This window comes from Myotis brandtii, unplaced genomic scaffold (assembly GCF_000412655.1).
Source record: "Myotis brandtii unplaced genomic scaffold, ASM41265v1 scaffold129, whole genome shotgun sequence".
Taxonomy (NCBI): Eukaryota; Metazoa; Chordata; class Mammalia; order Chiroptera; family Vespertilionidae; genus Myotis; species Myotis brandtii.
In genome coordinates, this window is record NW_005354551.1 from 1,350,724 (window position 1) to 1,376,592 (window position 25,869).

General features: G+C 36.7%; 1 protein-coding gene across 7 annotated transcripts in view; it reads left to right on the forward strand.

The window, feature by feature from the left end:
* The window catches only part of EIF4G3 (eukaryotic translation initiation factor 4 gamma, 3), a 280,669-nt gene that overhangs the window by 200,755 nt on the left and 54,045 nt on the right, over nt 1–25,869 (forward strand). For 4 of the 7 annotated variants that reach the window (XM_014534341.1, XM_014534335.1, XM_014534336.1 and 1 more), the window contains 6 exons: nt 3,999–4,245; nt 7,313–7,446; nt 9,852–9,965; nt 10,361–10,471; nt 16,728–16,898; nt 20,936–21,133. In XM_014534341.1, the coding sequence (XP_014389827.1) occupies nt 3,999–4,245; nt 7,313–7,446; nt 9,852–9,965; nt 10,361–10,471; nt 16,728–16,898; nt 20,936–21,133 (975 nt within the window). The remainder of the gene's footprint in view (nt 1–3,998; nt 4,246–7,312; nt 7,447–9,851; nt 9,966–10,360; nt 10,472–16,727; nt 16,899–20,935; nt 21,134–25,869) is intronic. The other 3 variants (XM_014534338.1, XM_014534339.1, XM_014534340.1) reach the window with 1 other exon arrangement.

Here is a 25,869-nt window from a genome sequence, read left to right on the forward strand (position 1 = left end):
CATTGCTATTATATGATGCTCTGTTGATGTCACAGTTAGTCCCATAGCAACCACAAAAATGTTTCATAGATGTGATTTTATTGTGGTTACTGGGATAAGAATTGGCAGTAACTTATAGTGGTGCATATAGTTGTTGCACTTCTTGTGGATGAACAAGAAAATGTTGCTTTTATAGAGAATAAAATACCTTCCAGAGGCAGGACAATCATTTATATTCCCTTCAAACTGATTACTCTTTAGATTCAGCTGTGTGTTTGTTTGTTTGTTTGTTTGTTTATTAGCTTTCTCTTATTATGCTTCATGTTTCTTTGCCTTGTGGCTAGATTTCTAAGCATTACTGAATATTAAATGAGTAGACCACCATTCCTGTGCCTTCACATATTCACCCTCTTTAGGGAATGGATCCCATAGGAAATAGTTCAGGCTTTGTGGACTGCATGATCCCTGGCACACTTTCCCAGCTCTGCTGCTGTAACCCAAAAGCAGCCATAGATGTGTGTAAACAAATCAGCGTGGCTGTATTTTAGCAAAACTTTATTAATGAACACTGAAATTTCATATAATATTCATGTGTCATAAAATATTATTCAGCCCTACCTGGTTTGGCTCAGTGGATAGAGCATCAGCCTGCAGACGGAAGGGTCCCAGGTTCGATTCCGGTCAAGGGCATATACCTTGGTTGCGGGCACATCCCCAGTGGGAGGTGTACAGGAGGCGGCTGATCAATGTTTCTCTCTCATCGATGTTTCTAACTCTCTATTCTTCTCCCCTCCTTTCTGTAAAAAATCAATAAAATATATTTAAAAAAATAAAAATAAAGGAATATTTAAAAATATATATTATTCAGATTTTTTTAACCATTATGAATGTAAAAATCATCCTTAGCTTTGACACTATAGAAAAATAAGTGATGAGCCATGTGGCCCATGAGCCATATAGTTTGCTAAAACCTGGTTTAGATTATTATTCTTCATACATGAGAACTATTTTGACTCATTTTGAACCAATCACTTTTTTCTTAACCTTATAGTTTATAAGTATAATAAAAAGGCATTTGGTCATTTGCAGACAGGCTTTTTTCAGAAATCCAACTTCCTTTCATAAAATTGAGCATTTATTAAAGTACCTTAGTACACACTGGCTGTCATTGTCTTCATTGTCACTGGTTGTCAAGCTCTCCTTAGGAAGGTTTTAGCCCTTTCAAGTATTGGCCTACTTTAGATTATATATTGGGTTGTTCAATATTGTAAATACTTTATTACATTATTTAAATTATAGCATAGAAAGATAGCATGAAAGGTGATTCCTCTTAAAAATTCTAGTCAAGGCATCTTAAAATTTGTTTTAAAATTTTAGGATATTTCATCATTTGTTACATTCATTGTTGTCAGTCTGATTTTTTAGCATTTTAAAAAACTCATGCATTAAGCAGGCAGTTTTTTCAACTAAATTCTTTAAACAAATTCCTATAAAAAGTTCACTTCTGACCAACCAATAAGGTGCTTTCTTTTTTTAATCTGATTTTCTGAGTAAACAATTTCAGAATTCTTAGACATTTACAAATTAGTTGAGTAGAGCTTCTTCCTGCTGAAAGAAAAAAAAACATTATAAATATTTAATGCACTATTTTTGTGGGTTCCCTTGAAAAATATACCTTTTTTAAATGTATTTTTATTTATTTCAGAGAGGAAGGGAGAGGGAGAAAGGCAGATAGAAACGTCAGTGATGAGAGAGACTCATTGATCGGCTGCCTCCTACATGCCCTGTACTGGGGAACGAGCCCACAACCCAGGTATGTGCCCTTGACTGGAATTGAACCCAGGACCTTTCAGTCTGTAGGCCAACGCTCTGTCCACTGAACCAAACCAGCTAGGGCGAAAAATATACCTTTTAACAATGTGCCTCAGATACCTTAGAGATTCTGTGTTCTCTGAATTATTGTTAGTTATTCATGTAATAACTTATACTGCTTTTTCCACTTAGAAGTTAACTTTCCAAGTGATACATTCTCCTTTAATATCCAATAGATTATTCATAGTTTATTGATTTTATGATGTTTATTGATGGACATTGAAATTTGAATTTCGTATAATACTCACATGTTATAAAATTCTTCAGAATTTTTTCAACCATGACAACCTCTACACAAACCTCTACACAAAATGCTGTTCTTTAAAACATCATTTTTTCACATTTTAACAAGGTCCAAATTAAGGATTCTATGTAATTGTATATAGAATAACAGTATACTGCTGTTTAAACAGTATTCTGCTGTTTAATAAGCTTTAGTACCATTTATATGTCACATTATTAAAGATCTTCTTGATGACCTGTACTTAATTTTAAAGTGGTATTGCAGTTCATTATGACTTCATTTAGACCAGGGGTCCTCAAAATTTTTAAACAGGGGGCCAGTTCACTGTCCCTCAGACTGTTGGAGGGCCGGACTATAGTTTAAAAAAAAAACTATGAACAAATTCCTATGCACACTGCACATATCTTATTTTGAAGTAAAAAAACAAAACGGGAACAAATACAATATTTGTATTTGCATGTGGCCCGCGGGCCGTAGTTTGAGGACCCCTGATTTAGACTCTAGTAGAATATACAATAAGAAAAAGTAAGGCTGCTAACTCATGATTCAAACTTAGTAGATCTTGTTTTTCTCAAAGTCAAAAAGATTATCTATTTTCTGCCATGTTTTATAAAAAGAAATCATTTCAGCCTTTATTTTTTTGGATTTTTTATGTTTGTCTTTCTTTTGAAGGCTACCCTACTGTCTTCCCCTTACCATACTGTCTCCCCCTTACCATACTGTCTCCCCCTGTTCATGTAGCGAGAAAGTGTGTGTGTGTGTGTGTGTGTGTGTGTACTTAACTATTCCATTGTAGAAACAAGACCTAAAAACTATCTGTTTCTGCTTATCACATTTTTAAATTTAGTATATTTTCACCATTATCTAATGTATGGTAGGAGAAGTTTTACTAATAATACCTGTTATAATTACTGTAACAAAGTAGGATTTGTAACTCTTTAATTTTTAAATAAACATAATTTCATAAATCAATTGGGGTAACCACTTTCTGGAGTATATGACATTCTTTTACACAACTTTCTGTTGAAGCAATTCAACAGAGTGTCTATTTTTTTACTCTCCTTGTGCAAATTTATCAGCTGGAATGCCTATTTCCTCTGAGCACTTTTTTCAAAGGCTTATTTTCAGAGTGCTTACCCTTCATGAAAAAGAAAGAGACTTAAAGTTCATGGAGAACTTTTCCTCATGAGTTTTGAAAGTTCATATGGCCCTTAAGAAATCCATTTTTTGATAACTTAAACAAATAGTGAAAACTATTATGGTGAATAACTCGGTCCTATTTTGCTTTTTAAAAATAGTCAGGATGCACTAGGACCCAGATTTCTTCCTAGGGGATTCATTTCAAGCATTTTTTCATACATTATTTGAATAAGGTCACAGTCTCAGAGTATTCTAATAGTCAATAAACAAAATAGATTTTACCTAACAAATGGTGTCCATGTAAAACGAGAGATGTTCAGCTTTGTGGGACTTAGTTACTTTAAACTATTCATTGAACTTTATTTTGCTGCCAGAGGACTGCACAAAAAATACCCTGTAGTGTTTCTTTTTATATTTGCTGAGCTGTAGTGGTAAGGTTAGGCATGTTTGATTTAGATTTTTTACTTGGACTGTTTCATGTCCTTCAAGTGCCAAGGATTAACAGTTCTTTCCATTCTAATCTTTGGTACATTTAGATTTCATTAGTCATGTTAAAGCATTTCAGTAGCCATTTGAATTATCTGCACTATCCCAGGAGATGAAATGAGAAAAGTGTTTTTAAGTAAACTTACCTTTCTAGTATCATATGCTGCACACAGACATCCTTATCTTGAGTGACATGTTTTCTTATACTCTTGAAGAGGTTTAGGTGTATTTACACACAGTGAAAAAAATATAACCTCTGTGTTCACTTATGCTTTAGCTTACAGTTGAAGAGGAACTTTCAGGTGACAAAATACTTGAATCTGAGCAGGATAAAATGAGCCAAGGGTTTCATCCTGAGAGAGATTCCTCAGACCTAAAAAAAGTGAAAGCTGTGGAAGAAAATGGAGAAGAAGCTGAGCCTCTACGTAATGGTGCTGAGAGTGTTTCTGAGGGTGAAGGAATAGATGCTAATTCAGGCTCCACTGATAGTTCTGGTGAAGGGGTCACATTCCCATTTAAACCAGGTAAGTGTATCCTGTCTTCCTATGTACATCTTTCCTTTTTCCCTTTATTCTACTGCAATATTAGAGAAATGTTGCCTCTTTCTAGTGAAATAGTGGATGGAAGGAAGAAGCTTATCATAGTGTAGTATTTAAAGAACAGATCAGCAGGCAAAAGTTAGTCATTAGCAAATCCAGAGAGTTCTATGTTGGTGGAAGTGATATTTGATGCTAGTGTTCTGCTTTTACTGGCATTGGAAGTGCAGCTGGCAAAGAGAATCAGTCAGCGATAGGCTGGTTGACTTCCACAATGCATGTTTAATTTTATTGTGAAAGGGATATTTCAGATATGACCATGTCCCTTGAGAGTGTACTCATCATTTCACAAGGTTTGAACTCCAGTAATGAGTCAGGGGCAGTCTGATTGCATCACTGAGCATCTGAAGGATGGGAAGTGCCCTGTGAAATATATGATAAACCTGAGAAAGTCTTGCAGCTTTAGACATCATCAAATATATTAAACTTCTGTCCCAATACTCTGTAACCAGGATTGACTGAGGTTGTGGAGATATTTGGTGTGGTGGAGACTCATGGTTGGTTCGTTTGATAGAAAATTTGGGATAGGGGAAGTTTTTTCTTAGTATGCCAAATCTGGAGTGACTTCTGCATTGAGGTAGGGTTTGAATGTAAGATATCAGACTTCAGAAATAATCTAGACCAGTGTATTTCAAACTGATAGTTTAAAACCATTTAATAGGTTGTGAAATTAACTTAGTGAGTTAAAACCAACAATTTTTTAAAAGGAAAATACAGTAAAAAATGTCAGTGTGGCCCTGGCCAGCTAGTTGGAGTGTCATCCCGTACACCTAAAGGTTATGGGTTTGAATACCAGTCAGGCACATCCCTAGGTTCAATCCCTAGTTGGGCCAGTGCAGGAGGCAGCTAATCAATATCTCTCTCTCCCCCTCTCTCTAAAATTGGTAAAAACATATCCATGGGTGAGGATTAAAGGGGGGAAATGTCAGTACATTACATGTAGTAAGGGTAATATTGTTTCAGAAATTTATTTATGTTTGTTCTGAGTCATGAAGTCATTATATTTCTTGCTGTGAGTTGTAGGAAAAAATGTTTGAAAGTCATTGATTAATACTCCCTTAATATACTGCACTTACTGCTGCTAATGGTCTTTATGAAATTGTAAGGTTATGCGATTGTTATTTTTTTTAGCTTTAGAACTCTGAAATTACTTCTAAAGATCTAGGCTTGTATCATATTACCATTTGTGGCCACCACCAATCCTTCAGGAAACTGATACACTATTGTCATTTTTAGGACTGTGGATTATATTTTTATATTTCAGTTTGGCAAGGAAAAAATGCACAACTATAACCCCAGCTGCCTTTTACTCCTGTAATGTACGCTAACAGTAATTGGGGGAAAAGGCAATTTAAAATTTAGATCCAGTAAACTACCTTTTAACGAATATAATATGCTAATAAAGATTTGGTTAAAAACTGTAAAATTCTCACAGACCGTCAGTAAGTCTATGACCTACACATTAGGAACCACTAATAAAAGAAGTGAGCTGTCATGAAGTGAGCTGAGGCCTGATTTTGATGAGAGTTTTGTTAATTAAAAGAAAAAAATAGTGCCCTGGCCAGTGTGGCTCAGTTAGTTGGGCATCACACCATGCACCGAAAGGTTGCTGGTTCATTTCCCTGTCAGAGCACATAGCTGGGTTACAGGCTTGATTCCCCAATCAGGGATATGCAGGAGACAGCCAATCAATGTTCCAATTTCACACTGATGTTTCTCTCTCTCTCCCTCCTTCTCCCTTCCTCTCTCTAAAAGTCAATTTAAAAATCTTAAAAAAACGAAGAAAAAAATGTGACTTGCATTTTATTTAATAAAAATTTTAAGAAATTTTCTATCTTTATATAATGAGAATAGGGTTGTAAGTAATGAAAGCTTTAACAATAGTAATAGTAGAAAAGCAGTGTTAATATTAAAAATATTAGCTGAGCCCTAACCGGTTTGGCTCAGTGGATAGAGTGTCGGCCCACAGACTGAAGGGCCCCAGGTTCTGTTCCAGTCAGAGGTATGTACCTTGTTGCTGGCACATCCCCAGTAGTGGGGTGTGCGTGAGGCAGCTGATTGATGTTTCTCCCTCATCGATGTTTCTAAGTCTCTATCCCTCTCCCTTCCTCTCTGTAAAAACTCAATAAAATATATTTTAAAAAATATTAGCTGAGAAGTGTTTAGTATCATGATTTTTAGATAAAGATATGTGCAAGTCCAGTTTAGTTGGCTCAGCCAGCAAGTACATTATTTTATTTTTTTCAGATTCAACTATAGTCAGGGATAAAAATTCTTTATCTAGCACCTTAAGCATTTCAGAATCTTTTTTTTAACATACACATATTTTTTATTGATTTCAGAAAGGAAGGGAAAGAAATAGAAAGATAGGAGCATCATTGATGAGAGAGAATCATTGATTGGCTTCTCCTGCACATCCCCGGGGGGGGCGAGGGGGGAGATTGAGCTCGCAACTTGAGCATGTGCCATTGGCCAGAATCGAACCTGGGACCCTTTAGTCCACAGGCGATGCTCTATCCACTGAGCCAAACCAACTAGGGCCAGAATCTTAAATAAGTTATTTGTTATTGTGTTTTGTGTCTTTTTACATTTTTTTCCTCCAAAATAACATTTCCAAGTGAATAACTAAAGTATTCTTTTTCCTGAAACCAAGAGTACTATCAAGTTCCTTATTTCTGAGTTGTTTATTGGCATGGTAATTTATTTTATGAGGATTATTAAATGGCCCTGGCCAAAGGCTGCTTAATGTGTTTATGAATGGTTCCTATATCAACTTACTTCAGCTCACTTTACTATCCAGTGGTACCCAGAAGGAATAAAAGAACAAATGACAGTTTAAAATCTTTACGTGGCATTTTCTGACTGTAGCTCAGTATTTCCTTTGTGTTTGTTTATGATGAGATAAAGCAAATATTGGAATCGGATTTGTATTTTTACTGGATATACATATAATGACCTCATAGACAGTTTGTTCTGCCTACATGCCTTTTTCTAGAATCCTGGAAGCCTGCTGATACTGAAGGCAAGAAGCAGTATGACAGGGAGTTTTTGTTGGACTTTCAGTTCATGCCAGCCTGTATACAGAAACCAGAGGGTCTGCCTCCCATCAGTGATGTAGTTCTTGACAAGGTAAGCTGAGTACTCAGATAGTGATATCTTTTTGGTGGGAACTGTTTTTGTTTGTGTGTGTTTTTATATTTTACTGATTTTTTTTAGAGAGAAAGGAAGGGAGAGGGAGAGAGAAACATGGATGTGAGAGGGGAACATGAATCGGCTGCCTCCCACACATACCCCACCGGGGATCGAGTGGGAAACACAGGCATGTGCCCTTACTCAGGAATTGAACCAGCAACTTTTCTGTACACAGGGCAATGCCCAACCAGCTGATCCACACCAGCCGGGACAAGAATGGGTTTTTATTATCAGTGCAAATATGTGAAGTATGAGCAATTTTTAGGAATTGTAAGACTAAATGGTGTTTCAATTAAAATATATAATGTTTAAGAGTTAAAGTTTTCCTAAATATTATTGGATTGTCGGATTTCTTATACTATAATAATAATGGGGTTTGACCCATATTTGAGTGATAAAGCTTTAAAATTTTTTAATTGTCTGCTTATTATAGCTATTTTTTACTGATGTGGTGAAAATTGTCGGTTGGGCTAATATAGCTAAAGTGAAAGTGATACCGACCTCTTTCCCCACTGTCCTGCAATTTCAGTATGGAATTAGAATAGCATTGAGGGCAGGTCAGAAACTTAGGAAGGTAGATCAAACTGAAATAGGAGTCAACATAATTCAAGTAATGTATATCTCAAAATTCCCCCAATAGATTCTTGTAATGATTAGTCTAATCCTCTGCATATAAATAGGCATCCTTTATCTTCACATCTGACCTTAATGGTGCATACAGAAAATTAGTACAGTCAGTGTTTATTTTGTACTAGAGGCTTGATGCACGAAATTCGTGCACTCAGCCCAGCCTGCACCCTCTCGCAGTCCTGGAGCCCTTGGGGGATGTCTGACTGACGGCTTAGGCCTGCTCCTTGCTCAGTCCCAATTGGCCAGACCCTAGCAGCAAGCTAATCTACTGGTTGAAGCATCTGTCCCCTGGTGGTCAGTGCAGGTCATAGCGACTGGTTGACCGGTCAACTGTGTGCCCCCTGGTGGTCAGTGCACATCATAGTGGTTGAGAGGCCTTAGCATATCATTAGCATATTACGCTTTGATTGGTTGTACGGAGGACTGGACACTTAGCATATTAGGCTTTTATTATATAGGATGTTTATTAAATTTAAAAGAGTGAAGTCAGATGTTTACCTGCCCAAGTATTCCTGTAAATCAGTGATGAACCAGTGCTGGTGATGAAGCTTGAAATATTTTTGCTTTGAAGAGGAACTATTAATCCCTAATCAAAGTAGAGGGTAAATATCTTATAGATTGAGATCCTCCTCTTACTAAGATTTCTAACCCTGGTTGGCATTGCTCAGTGGTGGTTAGAGCATCGGCCTGCACAAGGGAAGGTTGCGATTCGATTCCCAGGCATGGGCACATACCTGGGATGCTGGAGGCAACTAGTCTCTCTCTCTCTCTACCCCCCCTCCCTGCCCCCTTCCCTCTCCTCTTCCTCCACCCGCTCTTCTACTCTCTGAAAAATCAGTAGAAAAAAATCTTCACTCCTCAGGTGAAGATTAAAAAAGACAGGTTTCTAGTAGCGGCTTATCCAGACATTATTCGTATTATTTTACTCTGATAGTAACAGGTCTTCTTATTTCTATTGCTATCTAAGTCTTTTCTCTCTGGTACTTACGTGAGGACAGTTGAGTGATTGATTGGCAGTGCTAATTTAAGGCTGCTTCAGAGGGCAATTGTTATATCCACTGAATTAGATTATTCTCTTAGAAAATATTCCTTCCTGTCTTCCTACCTTAACTGTTTCTGACCTTGGCCCATCTTTTGTTGATTTCTCGCTGAGCTACTTAGCTTTGCTGAGTCTATAGTCATATTCTTTGCCTATACAAAGCCAGGTAACTTCGATTGGCAAGACAAAGTGAGATTTTAAATGTTATCACACGTGAAACATAATCTCCTTTTGTCACTTATTGTCCATTCAGAATACAGGCTGTTCTAGTCATAAATCAACAGCATCAAAAACAAAATAAAAATGATCAATAGCAGGATTCTCATAGGCAGATTGGTCTGATGTCCTGAATATGCTGGGGGAAAACCCTAAAATTTGACCCTAGTTATAGGATCTCAAAATAGTTTGTCTTTGTCATTCTACTGGTCTTGACTAGTTAAATGACTGTCTAGCCTCGTTTGGAATTCCAGGGCATCAGAAAACCACTGTTGCCTGAAGGGCTCTAAGGCTTGCCCAGAAGAAGCTATCCAGGTTCAGATTGGACTTTTGCTGGTTTAAGGATGCCAGTGGTTACCATTTCAGCTGACATAACTCTTCAGTCTAAGTTTTTTTGTCTTTGTGGTAGCAGATGCTCTGGAACTTGTGTTAAGCTTTCCTTTGCTTCTTCATGCAGATCAACCAACCCAAATTGCGAACTCTAGACCCTCGGGTTTTGCCTCGAGGACCAGATTTTACTCCAGCCTTTGCAGATTTTGGAAGGCAAAGCCCTGGTGGAAGAGGTGTATCTGTAAGTGCAAGTTTCCTACAACCCAATTAGAAACTGTCAAAGACTTATGCTATGCCATCTTGTCCAAAGCCAAGAGCGCAGCTTTTATTCATTGATTCCTTTAAGCAGGAAGAAGAGTAGAAGAGGTGAAGACTATCCTTTCCAAACTAATATTAAAGTAAATTAAGAATACACTTGAGTCGTTTTTACTTAAAAAAAGCTGGTCTACATTAATTTGGCCTTAAGTTTTATGTATATGTATATATATTTCACCCCCAGTTGAAATGACCTGCAAATGGGTTAAAAAATAGAGCCAACCTTGAGTATGATTCCTATTTTGTTCTGAGGTGTCCTGATATAGTAGAGATCTCTGATGACTTTCAGCTAATGGTCATTCTTTGTCCTTGTTTCTACAGATTTGCAAAGTGCAGAGCAGGCATGGATTGCCAATTCTGGAACAGAGCAAAGCCCCAACTTGCACTCCACTGGCGATGTCGCACCCACCCCTGAAGAGCCTGCCTCTAGGGGTGCGCTGAATCCTTGTTTTTATTTTTGGTTTTTTTAACAATAGCTTATGATGTTATAATATTTTGTGTTTTGATTTCTCACTTACTATAGCTCATGAAGTGAAAATATGAACAAATAACACACACAAAAGAGTGCAGTGTTAGTCAACTGCAGATTGCCTTTACACCCCCTAGTGGCAGGCTCTTCAGCGGTGGAAGTGGCATCACCAATGGAGTTATGCTGGGGCACTGCCCTGTGCAGGGTTTGGCAGGCTCAGCCTGCTCCATGCTTTGTAGACTTGCAGAAAGCATGGGGGAAAGTTGCCAATGATGTGAATGCCTCTTTTTTCCCAAGTTGGAATGGCTTGAGAGCACTTCAAGTTCTGGAGATGCTAGGGTCTGGTGTACCTTTGCAGATCACCCTGTTTTAATACTATTTTATGTTTGTAAAAATATTTTTATGTAAGGTGACACTTTTTATTTCCCCATCACCTTTTTATTTCTGTAATGGCAACTTTTGAAACCTGCTTGGAAATAAGACTACACCGTCTGAAAACAAATGTCACTTTGTAGGTATTTGAATTATTTGATTGTTTGCCAGCAGCCTGATTGAAAATATTTAAATGCATACACTGTGATGGAGGCTTTGTAAAAACAGAAAATCTCCTTACTTTAAAGCATATTTTTTATTGAGCAACACCATGTAAAGACCTCTGTGTGTATAATACTCTGTTCTCACACAGGTTTGAAACTTAAACTGTATATACTCTAAATGGTAAGATAAAATTTTTATAGAATTTTAATTGCCTCGCCAGAAAGTCTTAGAAAGCAGCTTTCTTTTCTAGAAACCATGTTATACTTTATTTTTCAGCATTATTTTCCTTTTTGGTGGTTTAAATTTATATTTCTGTCAGCGTTTGTTTTTGTTTTGATTTATATCTGTGCTTCTCAAACATTTGAAATAATGATGTCATTTTGATTAATCTCTGGGTAACAGCATCTGTGGTTGTCATATTGCTCAATTTTGCTCATATGTTACTTGCAAAAGGTATTGCCACATCTCTTCTAGTGTATTCTTCTCTTTCATTACCAAGTTGCTATTGTCTGCTAATTAGGTATAACAAAAAGAAAATATTGTGAATTGAGAATAAGCTATATCTCTTTTAAAATATTGAAATTAGAAAATTAATTTTAAAATTAACCATCACAATGTATGTTTGCCCACTAATCTATATGCCTACATATATCAGGTAAATGTGTTATTTGATGAATACAAAGTAATATGACTGGAAATAAGCCATCATCAAGAATTTGTAGTGTCTCCAAAAAGGTCAGCTTTAATTGTTTAATTCACTTCTTTAAATGGCTTTGTCATCTGGCACAAGCTAATTTTAAAGCGAAATTGCAAACTATTGCTTTTTTTTTCTTTTTTAAATTATTGATTTCAGAGAGGAAGGAAGAGGGAGAGAGAGATAGAAATATCAGTGATGAGATAAAATCACTGATCTACTGCCTCCTGCATGCCCCACACTGGGGATCGAGCCCACAACGTGGACATGTGCCCTGACCAGGAATTAAACCATGATGCTCAACTACTGAGCCACACCGGCTGGGCGCCCAGGTCCTTTTAAAAGACAAATTACTTGGTGGTTGTGGTATTTTAATAGTAATCTGTTGGCAGACATCACAGTTATCTCAAAAGAAATCTATTGCTTTAAGGCAGGTAATTATTCTTCCACATCTCCCATAGCTAACAAATATTCTCCATTTAATTTGTCCAGCTTCCTTTGATATATTGGCTTAGGTACAGATGGGAATTTCATAGGCTATTATATCTAACATATAAAGGAACAATCAATAATGCTGTTTGAAAAAAAAGCAACAGCCATACTCTTCATAGTTTATTGGTTCTATACCTCTAGTCATTTTGCCAGCTTCCAAATTGGATTATAAATAATTACTATCCCAAAATCTTAATATCTGCTAGGTATGCTTCATAGTATGGTTTAAATACCCATAACTCTTAGTATAAATTTTTCTGCAACAGACTTGTTACTAAATATTTTTATTACATAGCAGTTGTTTTAATATGTCAGATGCAGTTACATATAATTTTCCAACACAATGGTCTTTTTAAAAATGTTTTTATTGATTTCTATAGAGAGAGAGGAAGGGAGAGGGATAGATAGATAGAAACATCGTGGATCAGCTGCCTCCTGCATGCCCCCCACCAGGGATTGAGCCCACAACCCGGGCATGTGCCCTGACTGGGAATCGAACCGGTGACCTCTTGGTTCATGGGTTGAAGTTCAACCACTGAGCCAAACTAACCAGGCAACATATAAGTCCTTTGTTGGACAGTAAACTGCATAGCAATTGAAAGCACCCAGGTGCTTTTAAAAGTCAAATTACTTGGCGGTTGTGGTATTTTAATAGTAATCTGTTGGCAAACATCACAGAGTATCTCAAAAGAAATGTATTGAGCAGTGGTCTATAGACCTATACTAGTAACTTGTCATTCATATTCATTTCAACTAACTTTGAGATTAGCTGAGCTATTATTAAAATTGTAGGGACAATGTTTTCCTGAGCTTGTATCATGCTTTCCTCTCTTCTTAAAGGAACATTTGATTGTCTCCCTTTAAAAATTGCTAGGATGAATATTGGTCTTATTTTCTTTGGTTATCCAGGTAAGCAGAGATGTCTCAGATTATAGTCTGTGAATGACATAAAAGCAATATATTAAATTTGAAAACAGATGGATGTAATTTCTTATTTAATGTATTTTAAAAATATATATCAGAGTGGGTAAAAATTTAAACTTCCTGCTCACCTGAAAAAAAAAAGAGGCTTACTAGTTAATCAACCCCAAATTTTGGCTCTTCCCTTTAGTTGTGACATTTGTGGACACTGAGCACATTATGCCTTAAAGTTCCTTTTCTAGTATTAATCATGATTGTCTGTACACTTCATAATTCTTAGCACTGGATCCTAGATTTTGTTTGTCTTTCATAAATATTCATTATATATGGTGCAACTTCTGAAGGATACTAAACATTTGACAATTTGTATTAAATTGTCATACACACAAAAAGACATGAAATAGTTTTTTTTTATTTTTTATTGATTTCAGAGAGGAAGGGAAAGGGAGAGAGAGATAGAAACATCAATGATGAAAGAGAATGATTGATTGGCTGCCTCCTGCACACCCCCTACTGGGGATTGAGCCCACAGCCTGTGCTTCTGCCCTGACCGGGAATCAAACCTTGACCTCCTGGTTCATAGGTCAGTGCTCAACTACTGAGCCACACTGGTCTGGCAGGACACAAAATGTTTAAAGGTAATTACACCAATCTACATATCACTTTTTTTAAAGTTATTTTTGTTCTTTGGTATTGATGATGATACCTAGTTTTTAAGGTGCTTTTACATTCCATGATTCTCATAGTAACTTTTGTAGGTAGGACAAGCATTTAATACATTAGAAAGCTTAAGTTCAACAAAGTTAAGAGACTTGCTCACAGTAACTTAACTCATAAGTGACGAAATTAGACTCAAGAGTCCACAGTTTTTTTGTCTCTAATCTGCTGCTTTTCTGCACTGCACCACAGTCCTTCCAGGCACTGATGTTCCAGACAGTGAATTCATTCCCAGAGTGTAAACATGAGAAAATTAGAGAGTAATTAATTAAGCATGTTAAGCATTTATAAGTATAATAAATTTGTTGAAGAACTCAATACAGTTGGATAAATATTTGTGAACAGTATATTAATTCTATCTAGAGATAGAAACATAATTTTAAAATTTGTCTTGGGCACTTGCCATGGGTTTTAATTTTAACTTTTTTTATCCTGGACTAACAGCTTTTCAAAACTTTTTTTTCCTTTGAAACATTGTTGTTACCTATTTAGTAATATAGCTCATACCTCTATGCTGCTCCTTTGAAATTCACATATGTGTTTTGAGGCAAGTAAAGAGATGTGGCATAAGTTACTTTCTAGATTCAAATCCTAAGGCATATTATTGATGCTTACAGTATTTTTTGGAAATGGACAGTTTCTGACTTTATCTAAACGTGATTAAAATTGTATCTCTTGCCCTAACCGGTTTGGCTCAGTGGATGGAGCATCGGCCTGCCGACTGAAAGGTCCCATGTCCGATTCCTGTCAAGGGCATGTACCTTGGTCATGGGCACATCCCCAGTAGGGGGTGTGCAGGAGGCAGCTGATCGATGTTTCTCTCTCATCGATGTTTCTAATTCTCTATCCGTCTTCCTTCCTCTCTGTAAAAAATCAATAAAATATATATTTTTTAAATAGTATCTCTAAATCATGCTTTCGTGATTTTTATATAATAACTTTTCATTATACCCAGCAAACCTTGTCCTTGACAAATTTTTATGAATAAATGCATGGATTAAATTAAATGTCTTGTGATGTGATAGTATATTTGAACTTTATCTAAGCATTGAAAAAGAGATTAACCCTAGTGAATTAACACTAGAATATAACCTAAATTATAAAACCAAACAGAATTTGGTTCACTGCATTTTGTTAGTAGAACTCTTTTTTCTGGGCTATCAGTATCAAAGTTTCCATAATAAATAATTGTTATAGTAGTACTATCTGGTTTAGCAACTGTTTCCTGTCAATAACTTTTTAGTCTGAAGATCTTTAGTTCTCTTTTGTTATACCATGCCTGTTGCCTCTAGGTTTATCTGACCTTAGTTTTTTTTAATGTCTACCAAATAGTCTGAGATCATATCATTAGTACTGAGTTCTTGGCTGGATATATTTGACAAATTGGCATATATTGCCTAGAAATTCTAACTTTTCATCCTGATACTTTTTTTTCCCCCAGAGAAAAAGGGAGAGGGAGCGAGAGATAGAAATATCAATGATGAGAGAGAATCATTGTTTGGCTGCCTCCTGCATGCCCCACACTGGGGATCGAACCCACAAACTGGACATGTGCCCTGACTAGGAATCGAACCTTGACCTTCTGATTCATAGTTCAATGCTCAACTACTCAGCCATGCCAGCTGGACCTGATACATTCTTGATACTGCCATTTCTAATTAGGGCAAATGGTGAAATATAAGAGTAATTCTGAGAATGAGTGATGTTTAAAGGATTTTAAGCTTCTCAGTTTAGGCCTCAGACCATGCCTCTCTTAGAAACTGTCTTTTTATAGAAAGCATGACATTTAAGTTACTGCTTCCTTTCATGAAGCTTTATATGAATTCAAAAGGGCAGTATTGAGGTATTGAGATATGATTCTTATCTACACGTGCTATGTTCAGCTTTTTTTCTTCCCTCTTGAAATCTAATGGCAATATTTACTCAGCATTTAGAGAATGCTATATTAGAAAATGTAAAGGCTCTCATTGTATAATAGATCTGGTAGGAGCATGGCTTACTATCAACCCAAATATTTAATGTTGCAACATTATTTCCAAGCATTTGATGTAGCATATACGTGTGTGTGTGTGTGTGTGTGTGTGTGTGTGTGTTTAAAAATCTTAAAAATCTTTATTGTTGAAAGTATTACATATGCCAGCATATATTGGTTTTAACAGAATGAGTATTGTGGGACTCTAGGAGGAACAAAGAATTCACAAAGATAGGAAAACATTTTTTTTCAGGGAGCAATTTTAGTTTGATCTTATTAATGATATAAGAAAGGCTTATTTTAGTAATTCTGGCCCAGCAAATTTAATGGGGATCCATTAACATCTGCAGTGAAGTTGGGTGTCTTTGCTATAGAGAATTTCGTGATAAGGTTGTATTTGCATTTCACACAGTAAGGCATGGTCTGAGGCCTAAACTGAGAAGCTTAAAAATCCAGTTTAGAAATCCAGTTTTTGAAGCAGGTTTGTAACTGATTATTACTGCATGTGAATTTTTGTAGTTATTCAAAGTGACCAGTTCCAAGTTACAACGAGTAAAAAATAGAGCTTCAGTTAAGGGTAGTCTTTTTCGGTGAGGAACAACAGCTTTATCGAATATAATTTTACTTCACTTTATTTCATTTAGGACTTCAGGATCTAAAATTGTAATGGTGGAGAACATTACATTGATACTGTTGTAAGCCCTCCTCTCCCTACCCCACCCCCCCACTGCCCCCAAGAAAAAGATCACATCTAAATTGAGTGCCTAATACTCACCTTTGCATCTAGAAGTGTTTGTGTGATCAGCAGCTTGACTTGAGCAGCACAGCAGAGACAGTAAATTGTAAGTACTCTGTGTAGATATAATAAAGAATATTCTTGTCCTAGTTATTGAATGTTGGACCACGGAGATCTCAACCTGGCCAGAGAAGAGAGCCCAGGAAGATTATAACAGTCCCTGTGAAAGAAGACGTGCACCTGAAAAAGGCAGAGAATGCCTGGAAGCCCACTCAAAAACGAGACAGCCAAGCTGAGGATCCCGAGAACATTAAAACCCAGGTGAGAACAGAAACACATTCTACCATTGTTTTGGAATTAGAATAATATTGTTTTAGCTTGTCATCTTGCCCTATTAATATATTTAGAGATCTTAGTTTAAGATTTTTTATAATTTTTTCCTATTATAAGGTAAGCATTATTCTAAAAGCCATTTGGATACAACCATTTTCTCTTGAAATTGCTTTGTGTGTGCTTTTCAAGACAGACACTATATCTCAAGGGTTCATCAATCATATAATTCTATCATTCAGGCCTAGATCCATATTTGATTTTATTAAAAATGTGTTTTTAGTTTCTTGGTGTTTACTCTGTACTAGTCTATCTAGTTAATAAATTGTTTTATATCTCTTTGTCAGACCTTCATTTCTAATAAGTTAATATTAAGAAACCCACCTTGTTTTAGAGTCTTTTGGAATAAAATTGAATTATTTTTATTTTTCCGTGCATACCTTGTCGTCAGAAGTCCTTAGAGTAAATTGAAGAATTCCTGTAATCCACACAAATTTTTTTGTATGTCAAATAATATAAAGCCTGGTCCATCTTTTGCTGTATGCACAATGCAAGTTTCTATCCCTGGGCTACCTCTACTATCTCCTTTGGATGTTTTTGCTTCTAGGTGCCAAAACTAGAGTTTTGAACTTTACACCTGTACCAGATCCAGGCGTCCCATAGTGACTCTTCGGTGTCTTGATTCCTTATATACCTTTCCTCTCATCACCAATAGTTTAGTATAGCAGTCAAAAGCCCAGCTTTGGAAACAGAAGCAAGTTCTGGTAGGCTAGTCTTAATTTCAACTGTGAAATGGAGATAACAACATTACCTACCTTATAGGGCCATTGTGAAGATTAAATGAAGTAATATAAAGAACTTAGCATAGTTCCTGGAGCTCAGATAGGTACTTAGTGTAATGATGTTCCTGGGATCAAAGATGTGCCTTATAAATCTTGATTTTGATTCAGCACCAACAGAGAACATCATACACAGTAGGTACTCGGTAAATACTTGTTAATCAAATAAACTAATCAACAAAGTTGTTCAGAGAAAGTGAGGGCTAAGATGAACTGATTCATCACAAAGCCATGCGGTCACCCCTGTTTGGCTGCTTACCTTTGTTCATCTTTCTAGTGATTGCCCCAGACATTTGTCTCTTAAGTACATGCATCCTTTTTCAGATTCATTGACATCAACTACCTAACCTCCCCTTCATTTCTTCTCAACAGTTTGTTTTCAATATCTTCTACATCCCTCCCTGAAGTTCCCTTGTGAAATGCTTAATGATAAGGAGCCTACTTCACTTACAAAAGCTAGGTAAAATGCCTGCTGGATCTTTAGTATTGAAGATGTCTTGTTTTAGTAAAGGCACTCGTATTACTGCCTTACTTCATTTGATTCTTCAAACTGATGAAGCAGGGAATAGATATTGTCTTTTTTTTTTCAAATGAGGAAAAATGAAGTTTTGAGAGATTGTTACCCAGTGTTGTGATTACTGAATAGTTTATTTGCCTTGACTTATAATCTGCCTCCCTTTACTCTGTTAACAGAGTTCTCCCCATTATTAATTTTTATTTCAGAAACATTAGAATAGTTATTATTAGGTATCATTAATTAGTTTTCTTTAGTGAATAAGTAAATTCATTAGATAATAAACAGACTTCTTTTTTAGGGCCAATACAGCCTTGTTTTTCTTGACACATTTTCTAAATAAGGAGCATCTTTGCTTCATTCCCTCTCTTTTGTAGAATTTTTATTCTTCTCGGCATAGGTATACCCTATGTTAAACTGATGCTTCTGCTAATTGTTATTCTGTGTCTTTTTTGTTAAAACAGTGGTTTTATTATTGCCTCCCCTTTCAGAAAACTCTTTCATTCCTACCACTATATTATTTCAGTACCATTTGTTGAAAAGACTATTTGTTCTCCATTGAATTTCCTTTACACCTTTATTGAAAATTAAATCAATTCATTATATGTGTATGAATCTATTTCTAGACATTTCATTCTGTTCCAATGATCTTTGTGTCTGTCCTCTGGCCAATACTATACTGTCTTTGTATAATAGGTTTATGTAATAAGTATAGAAATCAGGTTGAATCCTCGAACTTTATGTTTTTCCAAATTGTTTAGGGTATTCTCTTTATTTTTGTCTTTCCATACAAATTGTAATCAGCTTCTTGATTTATACAAAAACAACAACATAGCACAACTCTACTAGGAATTTTAAACTGATTGTATTAAATCTGTAAGTTACTTTGAAGAAAACTGACAACTATAGTGAATCTTCTATTATACATGAACATGATCTAATATACATGAATAGATCTCCAATTACAGCCAATCCTCATTTCTCAAAGTCTCCCATCTCAAACAATTCGGTTCTGGACTAAGTTGTTCACAGAAAAAAATCTCTTGATTGTCAAACCAAACTTCAGTTTTCAAACTGACTACCCTTTCAAGCTGATACCTCAGCATGACAAAAAACATTTCTCAGGCAACAGACAAAGGAGAGAATGCTTTTGTTGTTGGCAAAATCAACAATCAACACTTAGCAAATTTTAAAACATAAAGAGGCCATTAAGAATTGGCCAAGGGAGTGAAAGAAAAAATGATCACAGACAATTGAAGAGGTAGAAAAACTGTTGTTGATTTGAATAAACGAAAAGCACTTAGTCAGTAACAGCCATTTCTGAGGCAGTGATGTATGAACAAGCAAAGATGCTACATGCTGACCTGAAAGACATCCCTGGCCCGAATGCTAAAAGTGATTCATTTAAGGCTAGTAGGGAATGGTTCAATACATTTAAGAAAAGAAGTGTTTAAACAGTACATTAGTCGTACTGTATATAAGATATGTGCTGTATATAAGAAAGGGAATCATTTGGGGGTCTGGAACAGGTTAATTCAATTTACATTATTTGTAATGGGGGAAAAAGATTAGTTTTTTTTAACAAATTGCTTCTCAAACAGCCTTCCAGAATGAATTAAGTTCGGGAACCGTGGTTCCACTGTACTTAGGTCCTTTTTGGTTTCTTTCATCAGCAATCTCTAGTTTTCATCATATAGTTTCTATGGATATTTTGTTAGATTATTAAATTTTTAATGGTATTTGATGCTGTTATAAATGGTGCTTTTTAAAAATGTAATTTCTAGTTTATTGCTAATATATAGAAATATAATTGATATTTATCTATTGACTTGTATTCTCTACAACCTTCCTAGACTCATTAATTCTAGTATCTCTTTTTGTAGATGCCTTGTGATTATGTAGACAGTGATACCAATTGTGAAGAGAGAGTTTTACTTCTTCCTTTACAATTTGTGTGGGTTGTAGTTCTCTTTTTTTTGTTGCACCATCTAGGACTTCCATTATGATTTTGAATAGAAATTATGAGAACCGACATTTTTGTCTTGTTCTCAATGTTAGTGGGAAAGCATTCATTTTTTTCACCATTAAGTAAGGTTATAGATGCCCTTTTTTTCTAGTTAAGGAAGTTCTCTTCTATTTTTAATTTAATAAGAGCTTCTACAACATCATTTTAAAAGTTTCCACCCTAGTATTCTATACTATAATTTATATTATACCATAATTTAGACAAATCCCTATTTTAGGACATTTTCTACTTACTATATAGGGTATTGACAGAAATTATTTTGGCTAAAATCTTTTTTTTAACCTATCTTTAAGAATGAATGGATTTCTAAAAGTATAATTACTTGTTCAAAAGGACATATCACAGTTTTTAAACTTTTAGCACATATTGACAAATTGCCCTTAGAAATGTACCAGATGATACTCCCACCAGTGAAATGTGAATATACCATATTAGTTCCTAGAATTCTCATCAGTAGTGAAAATGATGTGCTATACGATTTTTTACTGTTTATTAAAATAGGTGGATTTAATTTTTACGATGCTTGCACAATCCTTGTCAATAATTTGAGAAGTTGAACTTATATATTATAAACAATATTAATACTTACAGAAAGCATCATATTGTCACAGTTACTCTAATGCTCTTTTTCTGTGTTTGATCCTTCTAGGAACTTTTTAGAAAAGTTCGAAGTATCTTAAATAAATTGACACCACAGATGTTCAACCAACTGATGAAGCAGGTGTCAGGACTTACTGTTGACACAGAGGAGCGGCTGAAAGGAGTCATTGACCTGGTCTTTGAGAAGGCTATTGATGAACCCAGCTTCTCTGTGGCTTACGCAAACATGTGTCGATGTCTAGTAACGGTAAGAAGAGAGGAAGGAGTAAAACCAGAAATCTTCAAGAGGTATATTCTCCCCTCACTACACATTCTTCCCAGAAGTGTTATTGGGGCAACGTAAAGGGGAGAATATATTTTTAGCACTTACTACTATAATATCCAATTGTATAAAAAGAATCTTTAATACAATGTATACTCACCTCTGGAGGGGTTATGGAGACTAGACTGATACAGACACATATGGTCCCATCCAGTATGAGGAAGATTGAATATGGTTTAAATTAGTAATGTGAAATTCTAGTTAAGAGCAAGCAATTTTTCCTGGGGTATCATTTTATAGAAATACAGCAAATGCTTTCATTCACATTTATTTAAATTCAAAACTGAAAAATTTGTTGGTTCTAATTCTAGCCTCAGTGAAAATGATAGGATAATTGTAGTCATAAATGGTTCAAAACTGATCATTTCATCTCTCAGAAACTATTAGATTTCTTTCTCTTTACATTGTTCACAGCCATTTAATCTTCACAGCCTGTCAAATCTAGGGCAAGACAAAATGGGAGACCAAAGAACTTCTGGTTAGTGTTCATTGTCCTCAATTCTGCAGTCATAAATCTGCCATGTACCGTCCGTGTTTTCTCTGTTACCAAGGTACTTGTGTCAGAAATGTTTGTCCTTTAACATTTGAGTTTTTTTTTTCTTAATTATCACAATTCATTGTCATCATGCCTTGCTATGAAAATGCAAAACTCTGTCATTCTACCAGTATTTTAAGTACCTGTGTCAAAGGTAGGTGAGTCTGTTGGTACTTTGAAAAGTTGCATTTTCTGTCTTAGAGAAACTCCAAATCCATATTGGAAAAAACAGACTGCATTAACAAGGAAAAAAATCACTTATAAGGTATTCTGTGATATTGCAGTATATTAATGCCTAAATGGATGGTTTAGGCCAGCAATTTTCAACCTTTTCCATCTCATGGTACATAAACCAATTACTAAAATTCCGTGGCACACCAAAAAATACATTATGGTATTTGCCAGTCTGACAAAAATAGGTATAATTTTGATTTATTCACATTGTATGGCTATTTTTGTGTTGGCCGTTGTCATTGTATTATTTGGCAATCTAAGGGAAAAGAGGTCAGTCCCTTAACCAAATAGCCAGGTCTTGCATGTTTTAAAAATTCTAGTGGCACACCGGTTGAAAATCGATGATTTAGACTGCAAAATCAAATTGGAGAAAAAAGAAATCACTCTCTGGATGAGAGAGTGACAAACTTTTATGAAGCAAGTAGGTTTGAGTTAGGCCTGGGATGATGGGGAGTTCAAGTATAGAGAAAGAATAGCGTATTCCAGGCAGGTTCAAGTTTGAGGCAGCAAGCATGACCTAATGATTACAACCACTGTTTTGGAGTCTCACAGTTCTAGGTTTAAAATTTTAATTTCTACTCTGCCACTTGCTAACTTTATAACCTTAGAATCTATATATAGATAAAGAGCCAGAGTCCCTAACGACCAAAGGCTCAACCAAACACCGGAAGTCAGTGCTGGATTGCTGTGGTGACCCAGCACTGACTGCTGAGGGGGCTGCGGATCAGGCCCAGAGAGAGGCCTGCAGAGAGAGAGGCAGGGTCTGATCCACAGCCTCTGTGGCAGCTGTTGATCAGTTGTTGCCTCTCTCTTTCTCTCCGGGCTTCCCCAGCAGCCGTGCCTCTGTTTCTCTCCTGGCCTCCACGGAGGCTGCTAATCAGCCCCGCCTCTTTGATCAGGCTCAGAGATAGGCCCGGAGACACTGACTGGCATAGAAATGGACCAGTCAGAACCTAATCTGGGTGAAGTGCCAGGAGCCAATGGCTGCCTAGGAGGTGGAGCTTTTGATGTTGACTGGCATAGAAACCGACCAATCAGAACCTAATATGGGTGAACTGAAGCAGAACCTAAGGTGGGGACTGAGGAGGAGTTTTAAGGGCAACAGCTGTTTGGTGTAAGGTGTAAGAAAGCGGTTCAATTTTTTAATGACCGCTTTGGCAGTATAGTGCATATGGCTGGCTATCAGTCCAGATATAGGGATTTATATGTTTTTGTCTGCCAAGAGCATCTCCTCCTGCTGAAAAAGCCCGCCCCCCCATTTAAGCAATCCTATCTTAACTAATCCACACTAATAAAAGGTTAATATGCTAATTAGAACAGGTCGACCGGCCATCTTCCAGATGTCTGACTTCCTTCCGGACAAAGCCATGGTGGTGGGGGCCAAGGCAGAGGCCGTTAGGGACAATCAGGCTGGCAGGGGAGGCCAGTTGGGTGTGAGATCAGGCCAGCAGGGGAGGGCAGTTGGGGGCAATCGGGCCAGCAGGGGAGCAGTTAAGCGTTGATCAGGCTGGCAGGGGTGTGGTTAGGGGGTGATCAGGCTGGCTGACAGAAGCGATTAGGGGCAACCAGGCAGGCAGGCAAGCGAGCGGTTGGGAACCATCAGTCCCAGATTGTGAGAGGGATCCCAGATTAGAGAGGGTACAAGCTGGGCTGAGGGACACACACACACACACACACAGCACGAATTTCGTGCACCGGGCCTCTAGTTGTTACATAATTTCTTTAAGCCTCATTTTTAATCCATAAAATAAGATTAATTCATATAATGAAAAAACTAAAGTGAGATTGTATATGTAAAGTTCCTAGCTCAGGTAAGCCTCTCTCCCCTCCAAGACAATCAATGTAAATATATGTGTCCACAGTTTTCTTTGTCATTATAAAATCATATAAAGTCTGCTGGGTGCCTCAGTGGGTTGGAGCATCATCCTGTGCACCAAAAAGGTTCAGTTTCGCCCTAGCTAGTTTGGCTCACTGGATAGAGCGTCGGCCTGGGGACTGAAGAGTCCCAGGTTTGATTCTGGTCAAGGTCATGTACCTTGGTTGCAGGCACATCCCCAGTAGGGGGTGTGCAGGAGGCAGCTGATCAATGCTTCTCTCTCATCGATGTTTCTAACTCTCTATCCCTCTCCCTTCCTCTCTGTAAAAAAATCAATAAAATATATATTTTTTTAAAAAAAGGTTCAGTTTCCAGATGCAGTTTCCAGTCATCAGTCGATTGAATTTTCTCTCTCCCTCCACCCCCTAAAATCAATTTTTAAAAATACATATCCTTGGATGGGGATTTTAAAAAATCATATAAAAACATACACATATGTATAAAGAGGGTTTATTTTGTTTAAATTATATACATTGTTTTTCAGTTTGCTTTCCTAATATCTTTTGGGCATCTCCCCAGGTCTTTACAGATAGATTTTACTCAGACTTTTTTTGTAGTTGCATAATATTTTATAATATGTATATACCATAAATTTTCCAACGATTGTTTTCTCCTCTCACCTTCCACCTTCCTTCCATTATGCTGTTTCTAGAGTTTGGTTTTGGGGGTTTTTATAACCACAAGCAGTGCTGCAATAACCATCTAAGTATATTTAATCTTATACACTGGAGTTTAAATTTCCCCATACACCAAAGGATATATGTTTTTTGTTGTTGGTTGTTGTTTTTAATATGTTTTTTATTAATTTCAGAGAGAAAGGGGAAGAGAGAGAGAGATAGAAACATCAATGATGAGAGAGAATCATTAATCAGCCTTCTCAGACACACCCCCCACCGGGGATCAAGCCCACAGCCTGGGTGTGTGCCCTGACCAGGAATCCAACCGTGACCTTCTGATTCATAGGTTGACGCTCAACCACTGAGCAATGCTGGCTGGCCAAAGGATATATGTTTTTTTGTGTGTTTTTTAATATATTTTACTGATTTTTTACAGAGAGGAAGGGAGAGGGATAGAGAGTTAGAAACATCGATGAGAGAGAAACATCGATCAGCTGCCTCCTGCACACCTCCTACTGGGGATGTGCCCACAGCCAAGGTACATGCCCTTGACCAGAATCAAACCTGGGACCTCTCGGTCCGCAGGCCGACACTCTATCCACTGAGCCAAAGCGGTTAGGGCAGGATATATGTTTTTAAACTCTTTTTGTTTTTAAAGTTTAACAGACATTCACACTGCTTAGGAAAAGAAAAATGTCTTATTTGTAGCTTTTGTCAAATTTAATGATGTAAATATTCTCTTCATGACTGATTTTAAGCTACCAACTATTTTAAGCTACCAATTAACTCACAGAATTCCTGTTGAACAATTTGTCTCATGTACTAGTATGAGCCAGCTGTAGCATACCACTGTATCAGGCATGCAGTAAAGTGTGCAGATCAGTAGTGTACAGTTCAGTGAATGTCAGCAAAGTAAACATGCCTCCCACCCTGGTCAATAAATATAGAACTATATCTTTCCCTCTTTCTTTAAGGCAGCGGTTCTCAACCTGTGGGTCGCGACCCCTTTGGGGGTCGAACGACCCTTTCACAGGGGTCGCCTAAGACCATCGGAAAACACATATATAATTACATATTGTTTTTGTGATTAATCACTATGCTTTAATTATATTCAATTTGTAACAATGAAAATATATCCTGCATATCAGATATTTACATTACGATTCATAACAGTAGCAAAATTACAGTTATGAAGTAGCAACAAAAATAATTTTATGGTTGGAGGTCACCACAACATCAGGAACCATATTAAAGGGTCGCGGCATTAGGAAGGTTGAGAACCACTGCTTTAAGGGAACTACTGTCCTTATTGTCCTACTTCCCTACCTTAAAGATAACTAGTGGAGCTAATGTACTTTTGAGATACTGAGGGCCTGAAATAAAAGGATGGCAGTGGGCT